General features: G+C 37.7%; 1 protein-coding gene across 2 annotated transcripts in view; it reads left to right on the top strand.

Moving 5' to 3' along the window:
• The window catches only part of EDN3 (endothelin 3), a 39,233-nt gene extending 28,250 nt beyond the window's left edge, over positions 1 to 10,983 (top strand). The window contains exons 3-5 of one of the 2 annotated variants that reach the window (XM_027850018.1): positions 3,517 to 3,693; positions 5,550 to 5,638; positions 9,325 to 10,983. In XM_027850018.1, coding sequence (XP_027705819.1) covers positions 3,517 to 3,693; positions 5,550 to 5,616 — 244 coding nt within the window. In that variant the 3' untranslated portion in view covers positions 5,617 to 5,638; positions 9,325 to 10,983. Of the gene's footprint in view, positions 1 to 3,516; positions 3,694 to 5,549; positions 5,639 to 9,319 lie in introns of both variants that reach the window. The other variant, XM_027850009.1, reaches the window with a different exon arrangement.
• The last annotated feature ends 9,778 nt before the right edge of the window (positions 10,984 to 20,761 follow it).

The raw sequence follows: 20,761 nt of genomic DNA, 5'->3' as shown, positions 1-20,761 counted from the left end.
CCCTACCCTGCTTAGCCTTTTCATAGGGAAAAGTTGAGTTTCTTAGCAAAGGTTGGGGCTGAACAGGACCCATGTTCTGCTTTCGGTCTCCATTTTATGATCCCAAGATGCTAAACATCTGGAGGCTGCCTAGGTCAGAAGTTCACCCAGTATAGCCCTAGCTCTCCATGAATAGAGTGGGAGGAAGGGGGAAAAAGTGTAAAGTTGCCTTCATTCCATGACTTGAACCCAGATCTTTATGACACCAAAGATGATCTATTTCCCAAACTACACACACACACACATAGATACACATGTGCACACACACACATGTACACACACCCCCAGCACAGTAGAATAGAAAGTACTGGAATCAGAGTTAGAAGTCTTGGTTTGGAGATCTATTTCAACCACTAGCTCTGTGACTTCCTTCTATAAAGCTTTGCCTGGGGCTTTTGCTTCACTTCCCTGGGAAATAAATCATGTCATCTCTTTGTACTTCAGTTTTCTCATCTGTAAACCAGGAGTATTAAAACTTGCATGGCCGACCTCACAAAGCTATGAGAAAAAATACTTTGTAAACCTTGAAGTATAATATAAAAGTGAGCTATTATTATAAAATGAAAGTGGAAGAATATGATATAGGTGCTTCCTACCCAGATACAGGTTGAACAAAATGAACTCTGAGGTCCTTCCCAACTCTGAGATTCTATGATTCTGTGAATTCAGTTTAATCTTTACTTTTTTCTCCTCTTTCTTTCTCTCTCTCTCTCTCTCTCTCTCTCTTTTTAACACTGAGTTTTCATATCTTGCCCAGGCTGGAAGTTTGGTAGCTACTCATGAACTGATCCCAGTCCTGATCAGAATGGAGCTTTAACCTGATCTGTTTTACCAACTTGAGAGGGTTGGCTTCTCCTTAAGCAGTCTGGTGGACCTGTGTTCCCCTGGGGACTCACTATATTGGTACCAGACTCAATGTGGACATCATCTTTAGCTCTACTGTAGTGCAGAAGTCTCAAACTCAAACAATCCACCAGCCTCAGCCTCCCCTAGTAGTAGGAATCACAGGTGTGTATCTCACTACACCAGACTTTATTTTATTTTAAGAGGCAGTGTCTTGTGTTGAATACAGGTATTAGGTCAATCTAAACGCCAGGAAGACCAGCATTTGCCATGCTTCTGACACATATTGGCTGTGTGACTCTGGGCAAGACACAATGTCCCAGTGCCCTAAGCAAGCTTCTAAGACTGTGTAAGTTGTAGAGAAGATGCCAACCTGCACTGGTAAAGGAAGTTCCCTCATCTGGGCCTTTCCTGTAGCAATGAAATCATAGGTTTAATCCCTGTCCCCTATCTCTTAACACCTTGAGAACATTTGGAGAATTTCATGAAACTCCTTGAGATAATCTGAGATAATCTGGAGTGTCACAAAGTCAGGGATAGGAATCCCTGGTAAAGAAATGCCAAAATATTTTTGGAAGAGCCATTTATGACTGCACAGCCCTCCAAATTATTAGCAATTTGTCATGAAATCAAGTCACAGCCTTTCAAAGCTAACTTCAATTAAGCAGCATATGATTTAAATATTTCTCCACCAAATAATTTGGCAGTCTTTTCTCTTGTATAAATCTTTTGTGGCTTGGGCATAGACTATAATAGCTAGAAACTGCCATTAACTGTCTTACTGCATTTCATAACACCAGCATCTATGTACCAACATGTATCATCAGCTGGATCAGTAAGTAGGTCAGGGTTTTGGGTGACAAACCTTTTCTTAAGACCAATTTCCTCGTTGAGCAATGCGCTATCACCCACCAGTCAATAACCTCAAAAATAAAGATAAAGCAAGATCTGATGAATTCTAGTGTGAGATAGGTTGGCCTGGAGGCCAAATTCTTTTTTTTTTCTTAATGACTGAAATTGGGTTTGTTTAATCCCCTTTAGCTTGAATGATAGCCCACAAAGCGTAAACCCCTTAGAGGGGAAAAAAAGTCACCCATATGGCAAAAACCACAGATGTCTGCCAGCTTCTGGAATTAGTAAGGAATTTTGCCTGTATAGCTTGGCCATTTCACAGGCGTTTCGGGGGCATGTAACCTTTCTGGGATTAGCAGGCCTGTCAATTGAAATGTCCTTGTGACACGTTTTGGGCTGCCCCTCACTCCCTCCCTCTGAACTAACTCAGGAATATTAACCTCTGGACAGCCAGCTCCAGTTACTGGTAATTACTCCTCCTATTTCCAGGGGGAGAGGAGGGAAACGCCCCAGGCAAAACTTACAGAAGGAAGCAATAGAAGTCTGCAGAGAAAATTGACTTGAGATGTTGGGGATGGAGGTGGGAAAGGAAGGAAGACTTAGTAGAATCACATCTAGGTTTTCTCATAGTTGTCTTAACTCTGGCCTGAAATAATTAGAAATGTAAACAGAGAAGTTTCCTGGTGCAGATGGTGTGAGAATGTTGAGACCTTTTGCATGCTGAAGCACTTACCTCCTCCCTAGTCCCAGGCACAGGAAGCCAAGCCATTAGGCCAAGAATATTGAAGATAAGTATATTGAATGCCGAAGCCCACACCCAGTAGTGTTCAGTCAGAATTGCTCAGAGTAGAGATTATCCCAGTTCTGGGTCAGCTTTGCAAAAGAGGCCCCTTGCGTCCAATTTCCTCCCTAATATATTCTAAGCGCATCCTATGGGGAGATGCTTTCCCTTTTCATGGAACTCCAATTTTTGAATGACTGCAATTGGGTTTGTTTGATCCCTTTTAGCTTGAATGATAGCCCACAAAGGGTAAACCCCTTAGAGGGGAAAAGAGTCTCCCATATGGGGGATACAAGGACAAAAATGATAGACCTTAGCCTCAAGGAATTTATATTCTGATGGATGTGGAAGACTCATAGATAGTTCAAACTAACAGGATTTGTTCTCTGAAACCGGGACTCAGTCAAAACGCTGCACCCAAGGACCTTGAAGGCCACATGGGGTCCCAAGGCCTCAGGTTCTTCACCCCTGACCCAAGGTCACACAGGTTTTTAGTTACAGAGCTAAGATTCAAAACCAACTCCCCTGATTCTTCAATGTACTGCTTTGGAAAGAGTACTGGATTTGGAGGCAGGAGATATGGGTTTGAGACCACCTTCTACTTGCTGTTTGGCCTCAGGTATGCTGTTTTACTTTTTTGAGCCTTTGTTTCCCTACCTGAAAAAACAAAACCCCAAGAATTGGGGATAATAATCTTTATACCATCTTCTTCACAAGGCTCAAATGAGACAATGGATATAGAGCTCTTTGTTATCAGAAAATGCTATCTTGTGATGTGATGGTAGAGACGGATCAGCTCATCCCTGGCACTTCTTTGTTATTGGGTAAATCCTGGCAGCAGTTCCCTTGTGGTAGTTGTCAACCCCCACTTAAATATACACCAGGCAACATCTCTTGTCTTTTCTTTCTTTTTTCCTTGGTGTAGCACTCATGTATGTTGAGTCATTAATACACACAGTGAAATGATACACACGTTCTATTTGTCTCCCAATCCTTTACAGACGGACTGTACCATATGGGCTCTCCAATTACAGAGGCAGCTTCCGGGACAAGAGATCTGCAGATCCTACCCTCAGGACTTCGCCACCATTTGAAGGGCCTCGGAACCGATGTTCTTGCACAGAACAAGATGATGGTGACTGCATTCATTTTTGCACCAGAACTGAGGACAACAGAAGGTAAATGGCCCTCTAGGAAATTTTAATCATTCAACGAAAAGTGATTCTTTGGTAGCAGCCTACTTCAGTAAGACACTAAATGACTGTAATATATAATAATAATAGTTAACATTTATATAGCACCTGCTATGTGCCAAGCACTTTACACATCTCATTTGAGCCTCACAAGTAGCCTGGGAGGTAGATGCTATTTCTATCTGCCTTTTACAGATGAGGAAACTAAGGCAAACAGAGGTTAAGTGACTTGCCCAGGGTCACACAACTAGTAAGTACCTGAGGCTAGATTTTAACTTGGGTCTTCCTGACTCCAGGCCTCGCACTCTATCCATTGTACTACCTAGCTGCTTGTTATAGAACATAAACAAAAGTGGTTACTGTGGTCCTCTAATGGGTCTGTGATTTCATCAATGTGGATGCTTCCTCTGCCAGTCCAGATGGCAACCAACTGGGCCTTCCTGTGCAATTTTGTCCGTATTTTCTCATAAATTCACACATAATTCAGCATCATAAAAGGATAGGATTTTATTAATGGAAATGACATTAAAGAAGATTTATTGCCATCTGCTTTGCTGCTGCATCCTATGCACCATGGGGTCTTTCCATTGGACTTACAACTGAAACCATCTATATTTGTCTTCATCTATTAAAATATTAGTGTCTTGGGAACAGGGATTGTCTTTCTTCTTTATTCATATTTCTGGTAAGGTGCTTAATAATTGCTTTTTCATTCATTCATTCATCCATCCTTCATAGAGAATCAACTCATCTTGTTCATGGCCTTCCTCTGGTTCTTTTAGTATTTCCGGCTTAGGTTATCCATTGTGCATTGGTTATGTGCCATTCCATTCCATGACTGGCCCACTTCTTTTACCAGTCACATATCAATAATGCCTTTGGTATGCCCTGGGCTTTTCCACCCTTAGAGTTACTAACATACCATGGAAATTTAGTGGGCCAGGTATCTGGCTGAAGGCTGAGAAGACTACCAAGTATTCCCCAGGTTCCATTGGTCTTGTTCTTGATCTTGAATGTACTTCTAAAAAAAAAAGTCCAAGGGACAACTGGCGTTGGTTGTGTTCCAACAAAAAGACTACTTTGAAAGAGCAATTATAAGAACTTTCTTGATACCTAAAAAATAAAATTAAGTAGAACATGAATTGTCAACTGAGAAATAGTTACTTAGAATAGTTTCTGTAAGCAAACCTGAAGGTGGGAACATAGAGTATCAGAATTGGAAGGTGCCCCAGAGACAATCTAGTCGAACCCTTTTGTTTTACTGAGAGTAATAGCTAATCTTTATAAAGAGCTTTAAGGTATATAATGAGGTCCAGACAGGTTGATTCTTGCTCAAGATCTCACAGCTAGTTAGTAACAGAGCAGAGATACATCAGTCACTCAACCAGAATTTATTAAGCACTTACTATATCCCAGACACTGAGCTAAGCACTGGATTAGAATTCAGGTCCTGTGACTTCAAAACCACAGTCTTTTCTTCTATTGATTAATAATGAATGAAAACTACTTGTGGAAACCAGTTTCAAATTTTGTACGACTATGAAAATTCAATGTTGACTATATATCTTCCCCTCCTCTCCCAGATGACCTAATAGTTAGCATACAGAAACATGATATTGTATAGAAGTATAATATTAGAATCCTTCTTGACTAAGTATTTAAATAGTAGAAAGGGATCTGAGTATGTTTGCATTCTAGAATGCACCAATGTCGACTTCATGCATGAGAGTAAAGATGAGTCAGTCATTATTGCATTCCTAAAAATCTTAAGCATTTTCTAGAAGACAAATTTAGAGTGCTACAATTTGGGTTGATTATTGAAACCAACCTTCTCTTTATAGTAATTCAAGGACAGTAGAAAAACATCAAGACAGAGATGTGGAACAGCCTCCAGAAAAGTGGCCCTGACAGCACAAATGCATGAACAGAGGTGAGTTGTATGACTAGGCATATCATTTATTACATAGCTACTAGGAACATTTGAATGGAAGTCTTGAACATCTCTCTAGTCAATGGATATAGTCTGATCCCAGACAGAGTTACAAACCTAAGAAAGATTAGAGGGGACTTTTTTTTGCCAGTTGGATTCTTGGAATCAGTATAAATAATTTTGATTTTCTTTGTTACAAGACCATATATTTATAAGTGAAAGTTTCCTTAGAGATTATGGCTTCATTTGATATTGGAAGGCTCAAGGAAATAAAGTGAATGGCTGAAGGTCACATAAGTAGCAGAGCCAGAATTTGAATCTCTTCCCTTTGACTCTCAGTCTAGTCTTCTTCCCGTTATATCACATTGCCTCAAAAACAAGACAGAGTGTCAGAAGACCAACTCATTTGGGAATCATTAGTTTCAAAGTTCATTTTTTGTAGTCTTTCATAACTTGGTCACCACCTGTTCATTCCTTTCATATTCATTCATTCATTGTATGAAACTTCAGATGAGTCAAACGAGTCAATTAAATGAAATAAAGGGATTAATTGATTAGTTAAATGTAAATGTAGAAGTTGGAAAGCTGGGGCTGACTTAATGGAGAAAGTTGGAATCCCAAAGTATATTTGCTACAAAGTATTTGTTTCTCTTCTCCCTGCCCAGCTTTGAAAATTGTATCTCTTATGGGTTGTCTACTGGAGATTTTGAGCCTTTGGTAGAATTTGTGAGTTGCCTTATCACAAAATAAATACCTACATATCATGGAAAGTAGGATTTCCTGCCAGTAAAATATGTGAATTTATGACAAAAAATAATATGAAAAATCTCTGTCTTTTTTTTTATGTTGTACCCTTGGAAGCTATCTGCATTATCTAACCTGGCTCCCAGGTCTACCAGGATGTGGCTCTAGTCAATTAATGAATAAGCACTTAGTAAACACTCACTATGTGCTAGGCCCTGGGATAAGCTGGGAATATAAAGATAAAATAGCCCTTGCCCTTCAGGAGGTTACTTTCTAACGGGGGAGACAACATTTAAATACATATTACTGAATACATGCAAAATGAATACAGATTTTGGGAGAGAGGGTATTAGTTGGAGGGAAGATCAAAAGGGAACTAGTGGTTCTACAAAGTAGAAGTGAAGAGGGAGTACATTCCAGGAATGGAGGAATGTAGGCATGAAGTCTGTGCCAAGGCATGGAGACAAGAGATGAAGCATCCAGCTTTTTGGTATATCCTCCCTTCATTCTGGCCAAATCAGGATGCTAACTGTTCCCCTGTCTCATTTTGTCCTGTCCAGACCCCTTTATTTTGCACACATGATCCTCCATAGCTGTGATGGTGTCCTCCCTGCCCATTTCTACTTGTTAAAATCCTTCCCTTTCCTCTAGACATTACTCATGTGCTACCTCATTTATGAAGCCTTCCTTGATCCCCTTAGCTATGTGATCCCCACCTTCTTGAATCTTTCAAACCGCTCTGGATCTCTCTTATGTAAGAATAATTTTATAACTTATATCCTACCATTTGTTCTTAACCCCCTGATTTGACTGTAAGTTCTTAAGGGCAGGCACTGTGTCCTGTTTAGTCTATGTATTCATTGCACAAATAATGGTGCTTTGAAAATTATTATTGTTCAGTCATTTCAGTGCTGTCCTACTCTTTGTGACCTCATTTGGGGTTTTATTGGCAAAGATAATAGAGTGGTTTACCATTTCCTTCTCCAGCTCATTTTACAGTTGAGGGAACTGAAGCAAACAGGGGTAAGTGACTAGCCCAGTGTCACATAGATAGTTAAGTATGTGAGTACAGATTTGAACTCAGGGAGATGAGTCTTCCTGACTCTGGGGCTGGTACTCTATCTACTGAGCCACTTAGCCGTCCCTTTGCTGGTACCCAAATGTTTGTTGAATTGTCTAAAATTTAGTTAACTGTTCCTGTAGATATGCATGTGCATGTGCATGTGATTTTATTTCTATGATGATTCCTTCCATAGAAAACATTGCAATTCAACTATACCTTCACATTCTATACTGTTCTGGTTCATACAGTTACCACCCTAGTTTGAACACTCATCATAATTTCTCCCATGGCTTACTGCAATAGTCTTTAGTTGGTGTTCCTGCTTCAAGTCTCTCTCAACTCCAATTCATCTTCCACTTAGCACTCCCCTACTCAATAAATTTCCATGGCTCCCTATTACTTCCAGGATCAAATATAAAATCCTTTCTTTGGGATTTAAAGCTCTTCACAACCTTGTTCCTTTTTACATCACCTCCCCCCCCAATTCATTCTGTGATCCTGCTATAGTGGCCCATTCTTCACACTTGATACTCCATCTCCTATCTCTCTGCCTTTGCATTGGCTATCCCCAATGCCAGGAATGTTTTCCATCCTCGCCTCTGCATCTTAGTTTCCCTGGCTCATTTCAACACTTAGCTCAAATCCAGCCTTCTACAGGAAGCTTGTTCTGGTCTTCTTAGCTACCTTTTCCCCTGAGATTACTATCTACTTTTACATATCTTATATGTACTAGTTATTTACATGTTGTCTCTCCAATTAGAATGTTGAGTTCCTTGAGGGCAGGGCCTTTTTTTCCTTAAAAAACCTTTTCTCTTGTATACTCAGCCCCTTGCAGTCCTGGCACTTGATAAGCACTTAGCAAATGCCTATTGACTAATTGAATTCATGTATTCACATAAATTCTCTTTAGAGGATCTACCTGACATACAATCTTTAAATAAGCATGGACACCAATGTAGCCTTCAAGATCTTTTATCATTTAGCTCTTACTCTTACTATGTGATTAGCCATATATTACCTTGATTGTTTTTTGGGGGGAGGGCACTTCTTTTACGTAAGTCCTCTTTGGTGATATGCTGTAGATTATTTATACTCAACATATCTTTCTATTGACTTTTGTATCTCTTGCAATTTTGATATCTCTGTGATCATTATGATCCATTATATGTAGCCATATAGCATTGCCAGGAGAATTTTGGCATAAAAGATAGGCTTTTAATCAAGGATCCACTTAAGATAATTGAAAGCACTATGGCATTTTCTAAGCATGATCCAGCCCATTCTTGTTTTCCTATAACAATTTTGGGCCCAGCTTGTCACCCATCAGAAGATGCCTGTCCCAGACATTTATCCTAGTGGACTAACTTGATAGTCTGCCCATCCAGCTGCATGTAACCATCTGGAAAATATGCATTCTTTATCCACTTGATTTTGCTTAGGTGGATACCTTTTGAGTGAGTGTGAATCTCATAGAGGAGGTAATATGTATCAGTTGGGACTGGATTGGAAAAGGCGGAAGATCAAACACATACACATATGGTCAGTCCCTCAGTCAATAAACACTTATTAAGCACCTACTATGTGCCAGGCACTGTGCCAAGCCTTGGGAATATAAAGGAAGGTAAAATACTGTCTTGCTCTCAAAGAGCTCACAGTCTATAGAGGGAGACAACCTGCCAACAACTCTGTCCAAATAAGATATATGCAGTACAAATAGGAAATGATTAAAAGAGGGAATGTAGAGTTGTTAATAGGGATCAGGAAAAGTTTCCTGTAACATAACTTGTGCATCACATATACTAAATAATTGTTTATTAAATTGAATCTTTCAATTAAAAAATAATGTATTCTTTTTTTTTTCTTGTGTCTCCAAGATTAGTTGAAGGCAGGAAAAAAAAACCAAGAAGACTGTATCTGCAATGAGAGAAACAAATGAATGCTTCAGGCAGACACCAGATCTCACCATGTGGTATCCCTGCATTTGTGCTATTCCAAAAAAGAGAAAGCTGCTGAAGTATTTTGCATTCTGTGACACCTTGTTCTCCAATTGCTCTGACCACTGGGACACATAGGATTCAAATTTCCATTCTTCTCTGCCAAAGGAATGAGTTTTACTCAGAAAACTAGCCAGTTTCCTCATCAAAATGACATGCCCCAATCCAAAGAGTAGCAAAATAAAACTAGTCAAGTTTCTTTAATGGATAAAATACTCCCAGATGTGCTCTGGGGGTCATGGCATCCAACAACTCTGGTTTCATGCAGGAAGTTGCTTTTGGAGAAATATGGCAAGTCAGAAAAATACTTACTTGCATTTATACACAGATTCACATCCTAAACAAGTAGATAGCAAACTATTTACAAATGTAAACAAATGCCCTTACTATAATAAATGCCAAATATCTATGCAGAAAAATCACAGCTGATAACTTGTATCTGAAAATATAGCAGGCTAGCATTCCATGAAATTAGCCACTTAGTAAGTTATCCACATTAGACACAAATCAGATCTACCTTGGTGGTTATGGTTCTGAAGCTCATAGTACTTAATGTAAAGAAATCTGGAAACAGTGTTACTCATCAAAAGAGTGTATCTCAAAGTTGAAATTGCATTTTGGGGGACATTAAGATAAGTAAATTAATACATGCAATCTTTCAACTATGCTAAGCTCCACATGTAGCTCATTCATATTTAACTGGCCTTTCCATTTTCATCTTTCCCAATACAAAGGTGGCCCATTGGAGGATTAATTTAAATTTCCAGCATGAGTTGTTCTTAAGAAATCTGACTATGGGGGGGAAAGGGGTATTGACCCACAGTGTTCAAGTTCAATATTTTTTTAAAGGATCTTCTGGGGATGATTTCAAAATAAACTTCCCCACCCTACCCTACCCCTTCTTTGTAAATTATGTAAATTCATATTTAACTATATAATTGAAAAGAAAAGCAACTTGGAATTGTAACTTGTGGCTTTGTCTGTTCTGTTCCCTCTGGATCTTGCTGTAAGCTTCTTTCTCTCCAAGCATCTTAAAATGTAACTTTTACTCTATGAGAAGATGTGTTGTGGAGGAGATTGAATCCCTACTACATAGTACTGACTTTGGAGTTGGTGCTGAAGTAGTTAGAGTGGAGACAGCTAATGTATTGAGCAAAGGAGGGTAGGTCTTGGCTAAAATGTTATATTCCATATGAATATTATGTAAGTTATTGTAGTTGTAAAAGTAAATATCTTTATTACAAGTAAATGGTAAGTTTCTGATTTCATAGCAGATTTTGTACATTTTAGAAAAGCAGATTATTTATTGTGAAAACTATTTACTTCAACTATTTCTTTGGGTGGATTTTTTTAAAGTAAAGTCACTGTATATATATTTTTAAAACAGAATGTGTTTTGAATAAAAAAAACCCAGTAGACCACAAATTATTTTAAAAATGCATATGTGCCATTTGGCTATGTGCTGTCTTTGGAAGAAATCCTTAGTACTATCAACACTTGGAACGTGGGCATAATCAAATGCACAATAAATTCTCCATACATCACCTTGCTATTTTGATCATTATAAGTTAACATGTAATCATTCATATATTTCACTGCAGAGAGGAAGTGGCAAGGCAACATTTCTGATCAAGACCCAATTGCAGACCAAGATGTGGAATTGTTTGGATAGTGGAGAAGAAGTCAAGGGTTGTGACCATCACAGGAAAGGAGTTAAAACAGCTAAGGCATTCATGAGTTAAGTTTGAGAAGGGATTCTGCAGGGAGGACCTTTTCCTTGTGATGTTGTATATCGTTCTTCACAACCAGGCAAAACATCTTTCTCTAGAATTATAGTCAACTAGATCATAGCATTTAGAGCTAAAAGAAGCCATAGGGATCATGTCCAGACCTATAGTATGTCTTAAGAACCATATCAGGAGGTGCAGCCTCTTCTAACTGCTGTAATACTGGTTATCCCTTCTACATCTCAGGGGTTAGGAGCACAAAGCCCCCATGACCTAGAAAATCCACATAAAATTTTTTAGCCCTCCATACCAGAGAAGAAGTCTGATTTTTTTTTTTGCGAGGCAATTGGGGTTAAGTGACTTTCTCAGGGTCACACAGTTAGTAAGTGCCAAGTGTCTGATCTGAGACTAGATTTGAACTCAGGTCTTCCTGACTCCAGGGCCAGTGTTGCCCCAATTTTTCTTTTTTTAAATGGGGTGTTTTTACAGTATCTTACTCTACAATTTGGGTTAAGTATTTGGTCATGAACTCTGTGTCATCTGCTAGTCTTTGCATGTTGTCTGAAGCTTCCACAAAATTTCTCCCCAAATTCCCACTTAATTTCCTATGCTGACCTGCAATATATTGGCAATGGGGAAAGGCACAATGTAGAAGGGATAACTGTATTTACTTTTTGAATGAGCTCTCCTTCTACATACATTGACATTCTCCCTATACTGCTTCATTTTCAAATGTGGAGTGTGGAGCTCTATCGTAGCTCTCTGGAATTAGTAAACTTTAGGTGGCACTTTTCTTTCCCATCAATTATAATATTTGTTATTTCTTTTTTTTGTGTGAGGCAATTGGGATTAAGTGACTTGCCTAGAGTCACACAACCAGTGAGTGTTATGTGTCTGGGGCTGGATTTTAATGTTTATATTTTTTTAAAACTACTTGCTTGCTGTGTGACCTTAGGCAAGTCACTATCTTTTTGAGTTTCAGTTCCCTTATCTGAGAAATTGAGAGGTTGCACTACATCACCTTCAAGGTACCATCTTGCTCCAACATTCTATGTTCTAAGTTCCCTCCTGACTTTGCCATTTTATGTAGCTAATGACATTCTATGTTTTAAAGGTCTTTCTAGCTCTAGTGTTCAGTGTTCCAAGGTTCATTTTGACTCTACCATTCTCTGACTTTGTGTGAAGTATCTATGTGTATCAGGAAGGAATTTAGTCTCTTTAATTTCCTCCCCTCCAACTTATTTATGCCAAGTAGAGAATCAAGTCATCAGATGAGAAAATGAAAATCTAACATTCTAAGGTGGTTTGATTATTATTTAAGATAATAAAAAACTATCCCTTGTTCTAATAAAAATTTTACAAAATTGATAAATTAGGGTACTGATTCATTTTAGAAAATGTGAAAGGCTTGAATTTTGGGAATCTAGTAAGGATAGTCCAATGAGAACATGCAAGGCCCATAATCCAGAGGCTGGTGGATCAAAATCACCCAAGACAAACTATATTTTAAAAGCTTTAAAGGAGGCTGTATGGTGTAGTGGATGGAAAGTAGGCTTTTGAGAGAGAGGATCTGGATTTGAATCTCAGCTCTACTACTGACTTGAGCATTGCACTCTGGCAAGAATGAGACTGTTTGACTAGAAAACTGCTAAGGTTCCTTTCATATCTTAATCTCTGGTCTTGTGAATGTTCAGGTTGAACTAATTCCTATATTAAATGATGACACAGCATGGAAAAGCCCAATTATGACTTCTCTGTTTTAGACATTATTAGATATCCAAATGTTAAAAAGAGAGCTTAAAACCCAGGTACTGTGAATGTGAAATTAAAAATGGAGAAGGAAATATACAGATAAGAGTTTGGGCACAAACCTTCTTCTGGGTTCTGTTCTCACCATAGTGTTCTAGAGGACTTCCTTTCTGTAAAAGTTAGGATTAGGGATAAAAGGAGAAGGACAATTAACACCTTTTGTGCCTGAATATTGGGGCCAGATGCAATCAAGAAATTTTTTTTAAGAATAAAAACAGATAAGTTAACAAATATGTTTTAAAATCATGTTACTATGTACCAGGTACTGTACTAAGCACTGGGGAGGCAAATATGAGCAAAAAGACAGTGATTGCCCTCAAGGTGCTTACATTATACTCGGGGAAGACAATATATAAATGAGAGATGAAGGGGTGGAGTTGGTGAAAGAAGGTACCTAGAGAAGGAACATGGCGGCAAAGTCTGGAGAACAAAGGATAGCTGATCTGGGCTCTTCTTCAAACTGGAGGTCCTGGGGAAAACAAGTATTGGGAAAAGGGCATCATAGGAACAATAATAATAATTCATAATTCTATAATGTTTCAAGGTAAAACATATATGTAGGATTAAAACAATTGGAGTTTTAAGCAAACGAGGGGTAAAAGCAGTGTCTCTTATATTGAAGATTTAAAAAAAAATCTATACTCCTTAGGTAAGCCTTTAAAGGCAGAGGCTTCCACATATATACCATAAAAATTAAATATAGAATACATAACACTAATTTGTAGCATTATTGATTCCTACTGAACTTTCAATTTAACAGACATTTATTAAGTACCTACCATGTACTGGACTGGAGAAGGAAATAACAAGCCACTCTAATATCTTTTCCAAGAAAACCTCTTGAACAGTATGGTCTATGAGGTCACAAAGAGTGAAACAGTGCTGATAGACTAACAACCACAACCATGTGCTTGGCTCTGTATTATACCCTTTAGGAGCTTATATTCTATGGGGTGTGGGAGTAGGATATGAAATATACTTAGATAAGTAAATATAAAGCATATATATATATGTATAAAGTAATCCAAAATGGTATTGAAGTAAATATTTTTGAGGCTTCAGAGCTTCCCAGAATTTTTTTCAATTAGTCACAGAATTTGGAGGAAAAAGCAAATAATTCTATCTAGAAGGTTGTTTTATAAACTATGAATCTAGGGAAGAGTGATATTAAGCAAGCTTTTTGATGAAAGCTTTCTAATTTGTCTGACAATCAACTAATTAACTAATAATCAAGCATATGTCAAACCTAGTGTTTAACCTAAGGAAGATAAAGGAAAAAGTATTAGAAAAATTCCCTGCCCTATGTGGAACTTATTGTCTAAGTAGGGATATAACTTATACTATATATTAAAATACTTTGCTGATTTTATTAATGTGGATACTCTTTTCACTTATCACAACCCCATTGCATGGTAGCACATCGTCTTCACGAGTTGCTGTAGTCAAAACATTCATCACTTGGCCAACATTCTGGTGATGACCCTGCCTGAATTTAGCTGAGGTGATCTTCAAATAATAGCTACCATACATCACCAGTCCTGAACTCAAAAAATTTCCAAGTTTTAATTTTACCACCACTTTGTACATGGCATCTGATCTCTCACTTTCCTGCCTTTGCACAAGATGACTCCTTTGCCTAGAATGTGCTCTTTCCTCATCTTTGCCTCCTGAAAGAAGGGAACCCCTAGCCCCCTCGAAGGTTCAGCCATCTCCTTCAAAAAGCCTTTCCTGATTTTCCAAGCTTGAGTCTATTCCAAATCTTCATTCTATTACTCTGTCTGCTGAGGGAAATGTACAGCCTGTCTGGGCCTCACCTTGTCCCCCAGCATTGGGAGGTTTACCATCTAATAATTTTTCTCAGCCTTATTACTTGCCATCCTGGGTCAAGCAAATACTATGTAAATACAACCTATGTTGTTATTAAATATTGTCATTATCATCTTTATTACTCAATAAAGTAAAATTGCTTGTTTTGTTGCCTCAGCATGAAATCCATTTGCTATTTAAGGTTAATATATTAATAATAAATTGAGTATCAAATTGACCATATATTGCCCATAACTCTAAGAGACTGCATGGTATAGTGCAAGTGCTGGAAACAGAACCACTTTTAACCAAATGACCATGAGGAGGTCACTTATCCTTTGAACCAGAGGCAACTTTCTAATAGTTGTCCAACATGCATTTATTAAGCACTTACTATGAGCCAGGTATTGTGTTAAACACTGAGAATATAAATACAAACCTAAAGAAAAACAATCCCTGTACTAAAGGAGCTTACATTCTAACGGGGGAACACAATACATGAAAGGAAGATGAAAGAGTGAGGAGAGGAATGAAGGTGGCCTGTGCATAGAAGTCCAGTAGTGAAATTCAGGAATCATAGCCTGGACAAGAAAGAAGAAATAGCTGGTCTGGGATGGTCTAGAAGGATGCTCTGGAAGGAGTTATCCAATCAGAGGGAGAGACTGCAGGGATAAGGGGTACTTTCAATGTATGAGTTCCAGGGCTGTAATGAGCTTCAAGATCAAGAGGTTTGGGGTTATATATAATAGGGAAGTCCAGAATTCAGCTTGGAAAGGAATGAGCCATAATTAATTAATACCGTGAGTAATAAAGCCAGCTTGTAATTTGAACATTGATGGAGGGAATTTCTCCCACATTGAAATCACAGATAACAGGTAACTATTGATGAATGGTTTGCTACATCTCTTTCCCTAGAGTTTTGAGGTATTAGTGTTTTCTCTTTAATTTGGATGTAAGAGAATGGGTATCACATACACTTTGTAAGTTATGAATGTTAGCCTCATTTAAAAGTAATTGAAAAGTTGTCAAATTGATATGAATTAGCAAATTAAATGGGTATATAATTAAAGAAGTCCTACCTCCAACTAACTTGAGCTGTTCAGATATTGTCAATTTTGCAGGTAAATTCTCACAACTTTTATGGAAAGCAAAGGCATAATTAGGTTTTTGAGAGGCGATGGGGACAGGAAAATTTGGCCAGAATCTTGTGATCTGCTTTTGAGGATATAAAATTTCTTTCTGCCCCCCTCACTCATGTAGTATGTTGGTAGAGTTGTTATATAGCTAAAAAATGAGCTAAGGGCCTGGGAAAAATTATACATGTAGACAAGACTTTCTATGGAGAATTATGATGTGCTTCATTTTCCTCTATAAATGAGAAGTCTGTGATGACAGACAGTATTTCTGAATATGAGGAGTGGGTCTAAGCTCTTTTCAAACTGCATTGCCATGAACAAAGTCTTACCTGGTGCCGTCTCTCTTCTTAGATCAGTTCAGCAATAGATGATGGATAGGACCTAAGAGTTGATGAGATGGAATAGCCTACAACATCTTAGGAAAGCAGGCACTTTAAAATGAATTCCATTCGGTACATTGGAAATGGAAATGGAAATGATGCTCATAAAGAAACCTCTAGGCAGTGGTACTCATGGTCCAGATGGTGGGAAAATTCTCTGAAAAGTGTGGGTTTGGGTGCCTGCAGCTGGGAAGCAGCTGTGGGAATGGCAGCAGAATCAACCACAGGTGGTCCCACCTGTTCCATTCACCAAATTCTTACTTTGTTTCAAGGCTAGTCAATTTCTCTTTCAAAGATGCTATAGGGGAAAGTGAAATAAGAATTACCAGGGCATATTTGTTAAAAGGATTTAGCAAATATGGGTCTAATAGGCTTTAAACTTTCTCCTAGAGTCTCATACTCCCAATTACAACTCCCCCCTAAGGATGTATTTTATATACTCCCAACTCAGAGAATTTTAAAATGGCCTAATTCTAATTTATGCTAGAAGTTGGTATATATTTTATCTTTGGTCTGTGTAAAAGCATATGAATAATGCAAATATAGTGAATGAGGGATGCTTAACTTAGAGCAGAACAACCACTTTCAAAACAAGTCAACAGTAGCTAATGGCATAACAAAATAAACAAATATGCTAGCTAAAGATGATTCCTACATATTCATTGAAGCAAACCCTTCAGCTGGAAACACTGCTACTTAACAAAATATATTTGAAAGAAATTAATATATAAAATTCTCTTATTTAGTCTATTTACTAACTAGAGTTAACCTCTAGTTAAACTTAATTAATGCTAGCTGTTTTTGAATGGCAACCAATCAAAAAGTATTTATTAAGTATCCACTAGGTGCCAGGCATTGCACTAGGCATTGGGAATACCAGTATGGAATGTTAAAGAATTCTTAATTACGGTGAGCAATGGGGGAGTGCATGTAATGTAACAGAATGATATAATTATAATACATAATATATATTGTATAATATATGTAATAACATATAACAATATAATAATAAGTACATATAATTTAAAGTTAATAAATACATAATACACACACATATATACACCCAGTAGCTGAATATAAGGTGGTTTGGGAGGGATGGCACTAGCAGTGGGGTTTAACAGAAAGATGATATTTGTACTGTATCTTAAAAGAAAAGGAAGCATTTTTAAAGTGGAAGTAAAGAGATAGTGAATTCCAAGTATGAGGGAGGCCATTCATAAACATTTATTAAATGCCTACTATGTTCCAGGAATTGTGCTTAGTGCTGGGGATACAAAAAAAGGCAAAAGCCAATTCTTTACCTCATGGAACTCAAAACCTAATGATTAAACAAACAACTATGGAGCTTGTAACTTAATGGAGTAGACACCAAGCAAACAACTATATACAATCAAACTGTACGTGAGGAAAATGGAAATAATTGAGGAAGAATTAAGATAGGTTGAAAAAGGTTTCCTGAAGAAGATGGGATTTTAGTTGAGACTTAAGGGGAAACAGGGAAACTAGTAGGCAGAGATGAGGATGGAGCATACTCCAGGCTTGGGGTCAGCTAAAGAAAATTCCTTGAGCCAAAAGATGGAGTGTCATGTTTAAGAACAGCATAGCCAGTGTCACTTAATCAAGAATATGTGATCAGGAGTAAGGTGTAAGAAATGGCACATTTACATTTTGAAAATAATTTGTGATCTACTGGTTTTTAAAAAATTCAAAACATACACAGGACACTGATTGACAGACATCTAATTTTTAAATTCTTTTCATGTTCTAGTCATACAACAAGTATGACAAAGTTCAACTTGTATTGAATCAATATTGAATATAGTGAAGAAAATCTTGGAGATTAACCAAAGGTCTCTGAAGATATGAGATAGAGCTGGAGAAGAATTTTAAGGTTAGTAGAACAAGAATTTTGGCCTAAATTGTGTCATAGTCTAAATATCTCAGAACAGTGTTCATTGAATTCCTTGTGCTGAAAGAAATCTTAAGAAGAATGTTAATGAATAGGGTCTTTGGGTTCATTTATGTGTGGAGGAAATATACCTTGGAGCAAGACAACATCTGTACTCAACATGCCTAGACACAGCAAATTTACTGGAGAGGAGTCTGGGGTAAGACAGTGGAAGGAAAAATGTTGGTAAAAATAAGGACTCCCAAGACTTCCTTTTAAGAGGTAGTAAAGATGACAACAACAACAAGGATGATTGATGATGATGATGATGATGATGATGATGATAGCTCACACACATATCGCTTTAAAATAAAAAAAATACTTTACATTCATTATTGCAATGCATCCTCACAGTTTTCTTGGAGGTAGAAATATCTCATTTGGCTGCCAGTTAGATATGTAGGCTAAGTGAGAGTGAAGAGTCAAAATGACATCAAGGTTGTGAATTTGAATGACTAAATGAAGGGGGTAGTAACTCTGGACAGAACTAGAAAACCAGGGTGGGTTTAGGGGGAAAAGAAAGTAATAATATCTGAGATGCAGACCACAACCCATCCATGCCTGTTCATCCTGTGGTGTTCATTCTGATCTCTTTCAATGCAAAAAGTTGCATCAGCTGAGCAAGCTGATATGCCATCTACACTTGTGTCAGACTTCCATTACATTATGAATTGGGCTATTAATCTTTGGCCACACCATTGGAGCCCTTACCTATTTTCTTAAGCAAGTCTGTGCCAAAGGTTGCAGGAGTCTGATAATTGTGATATGGAAGCAACCCTGAGTTTTCAAAGTTTATGCCAGGAGAATGCATGCTTTGGCAGGTCTGCTAAGCTGGAAAGGATTTGAAAATAGGGCTGGCAACAGATCATGTATCTGTTATCTGAAGACCAACCTAGCTGATTCAGAGATGCTCATTATCAGAATGCTGGCCACCAGCCTTTGAATTCTTTTGGTTATAACAACTCATAAAGTACTTAAGAAATTCTTTTTTTTTATTCATGTATTAAGTTATAAAGGTGTTGTGATTTCCACTGGTGGAGGGAGTATCCACACCAATGAAAACAAGGTTTCTTGAAGTCTTAAAGTAAGTACAAATAAGGAAAAACATATGCAACAAATATAGCATTTGACTTGGAAGATAATGAAAAAATACAGTAAAGCAATTTTAATACTTAATTTGTTCATTATTCTTGAAGAGACTTCTTCATAAATATGAAGCTAAATTATAAAGTCACCTTATGGACTATGGAGAATGCATTGAACTTAAGCTGGTTGTCTATACCAACAATGGTTCCTGTGCTATTCCATAAAACACATGGAAAAGGCTACGGGCACCAGCCCATTACAACATTCTCACATTAGAACATCCTTAATGTTTTACATGATTGTACACATATAACCTATATCAGGATTGTTTACCATCTCAGGGAGGGAAAGAGGGAGGGAGAGAGAAAGGGATAGAATTTGGAATTCAAAACTTAAAAAACTCCAAATGTGAAGAAATTGGTTTTAATATATCATTGGGGAAAAATAAAATATTATTAAAAAACATAAGCTTCTTGATAGCAGTCAGTTCTTGCCTTTCCTTTGTATTCCCAGCACTTAGCATGATGCTTGGTAAATAATAAGTGTTTAATAAATGCTTCTTGATTGATGTAGTGAAAATGCTAGTCCGAGGGTAGAGATGAAATCACATCATTTGACTCTGATGCCTTTATTAGACAGAACACTTTTTGATCAAATCAAATGATCAGAACAGAGTGAACAGGGCCAGTATACCTTCTTGAATCAATCAAAGTCATTGATTGAGAAACTGGATTTGGAGTCTAGATGACATCAGTTTCAATTTTGCTTCAGATATTTACTAGTTTTATTACCCTGGGCAAGTAACTTAACTTCTCTTGGTCTTAGTTTTCTGAGGATGACAGTACCTACCTCAAAGGGATGTTGTGATTATTAAATAAAACAATATGTGTAAAACACTTAACATATCTTAAAACATATACAAATATTAGTTATTATTACATGAGTACCTCTGAGATATAAAAAAAAGTTTCCAGAATATGGAGCAGATCTTCCACAAAGGACTTTTGGGAAGATTTATGGAATTTGGTGGGAAGAATAGCACAGGGTGTGGAGGAGCTGCATTCTGAACCATTAAGTATAGAATGGAAACAGATTCCTGTAATATCTAAATGAAGATGAATCTAACTGCCTAGGTAGTATTGGCTATAACTATTCCTAGGTGTAAAAGGAATTCTGATTCTTGAAGATTCCAGAGCTACTTTCCAGAGAGGAGGTACTAGTTAGCTTCAGTCAAAAACCTCTAACCAAAACTTATTTCTGAGTCATTTTTGTGTATCTACCCCTGGAACCACCCTAGGCTCTGATAGGCATACTCTTGCCTTCTCTTGCCCAGAACTTGGCCTCAGGGATAATTCTGTGACATTTCTATACTGGATCACAATGTGAATGCCCTGCCTTCCTCCAATCTTTCCAGCTTCCCTTTAGGTGTT

This window comes from Vombatus ursinus, unplaced genomic scaffold (assembly GCF_900497805.2).
Source record: "Vombatus ursinus unplaced genomic scaffold, bare-nosed wombat genome assembly UNPS02000580.1, whole genome shotgun sequence".
Classification (NCBI taxonomy): Eukaryota; Metazoa; Chordata; class Mammalia; order Diprotodontia; family Vombatidae; genus Vombatus; species Vombatus ursinus.
This window is presented reverse-complemented; position numbering and strand designations above follow the sequence as displayed.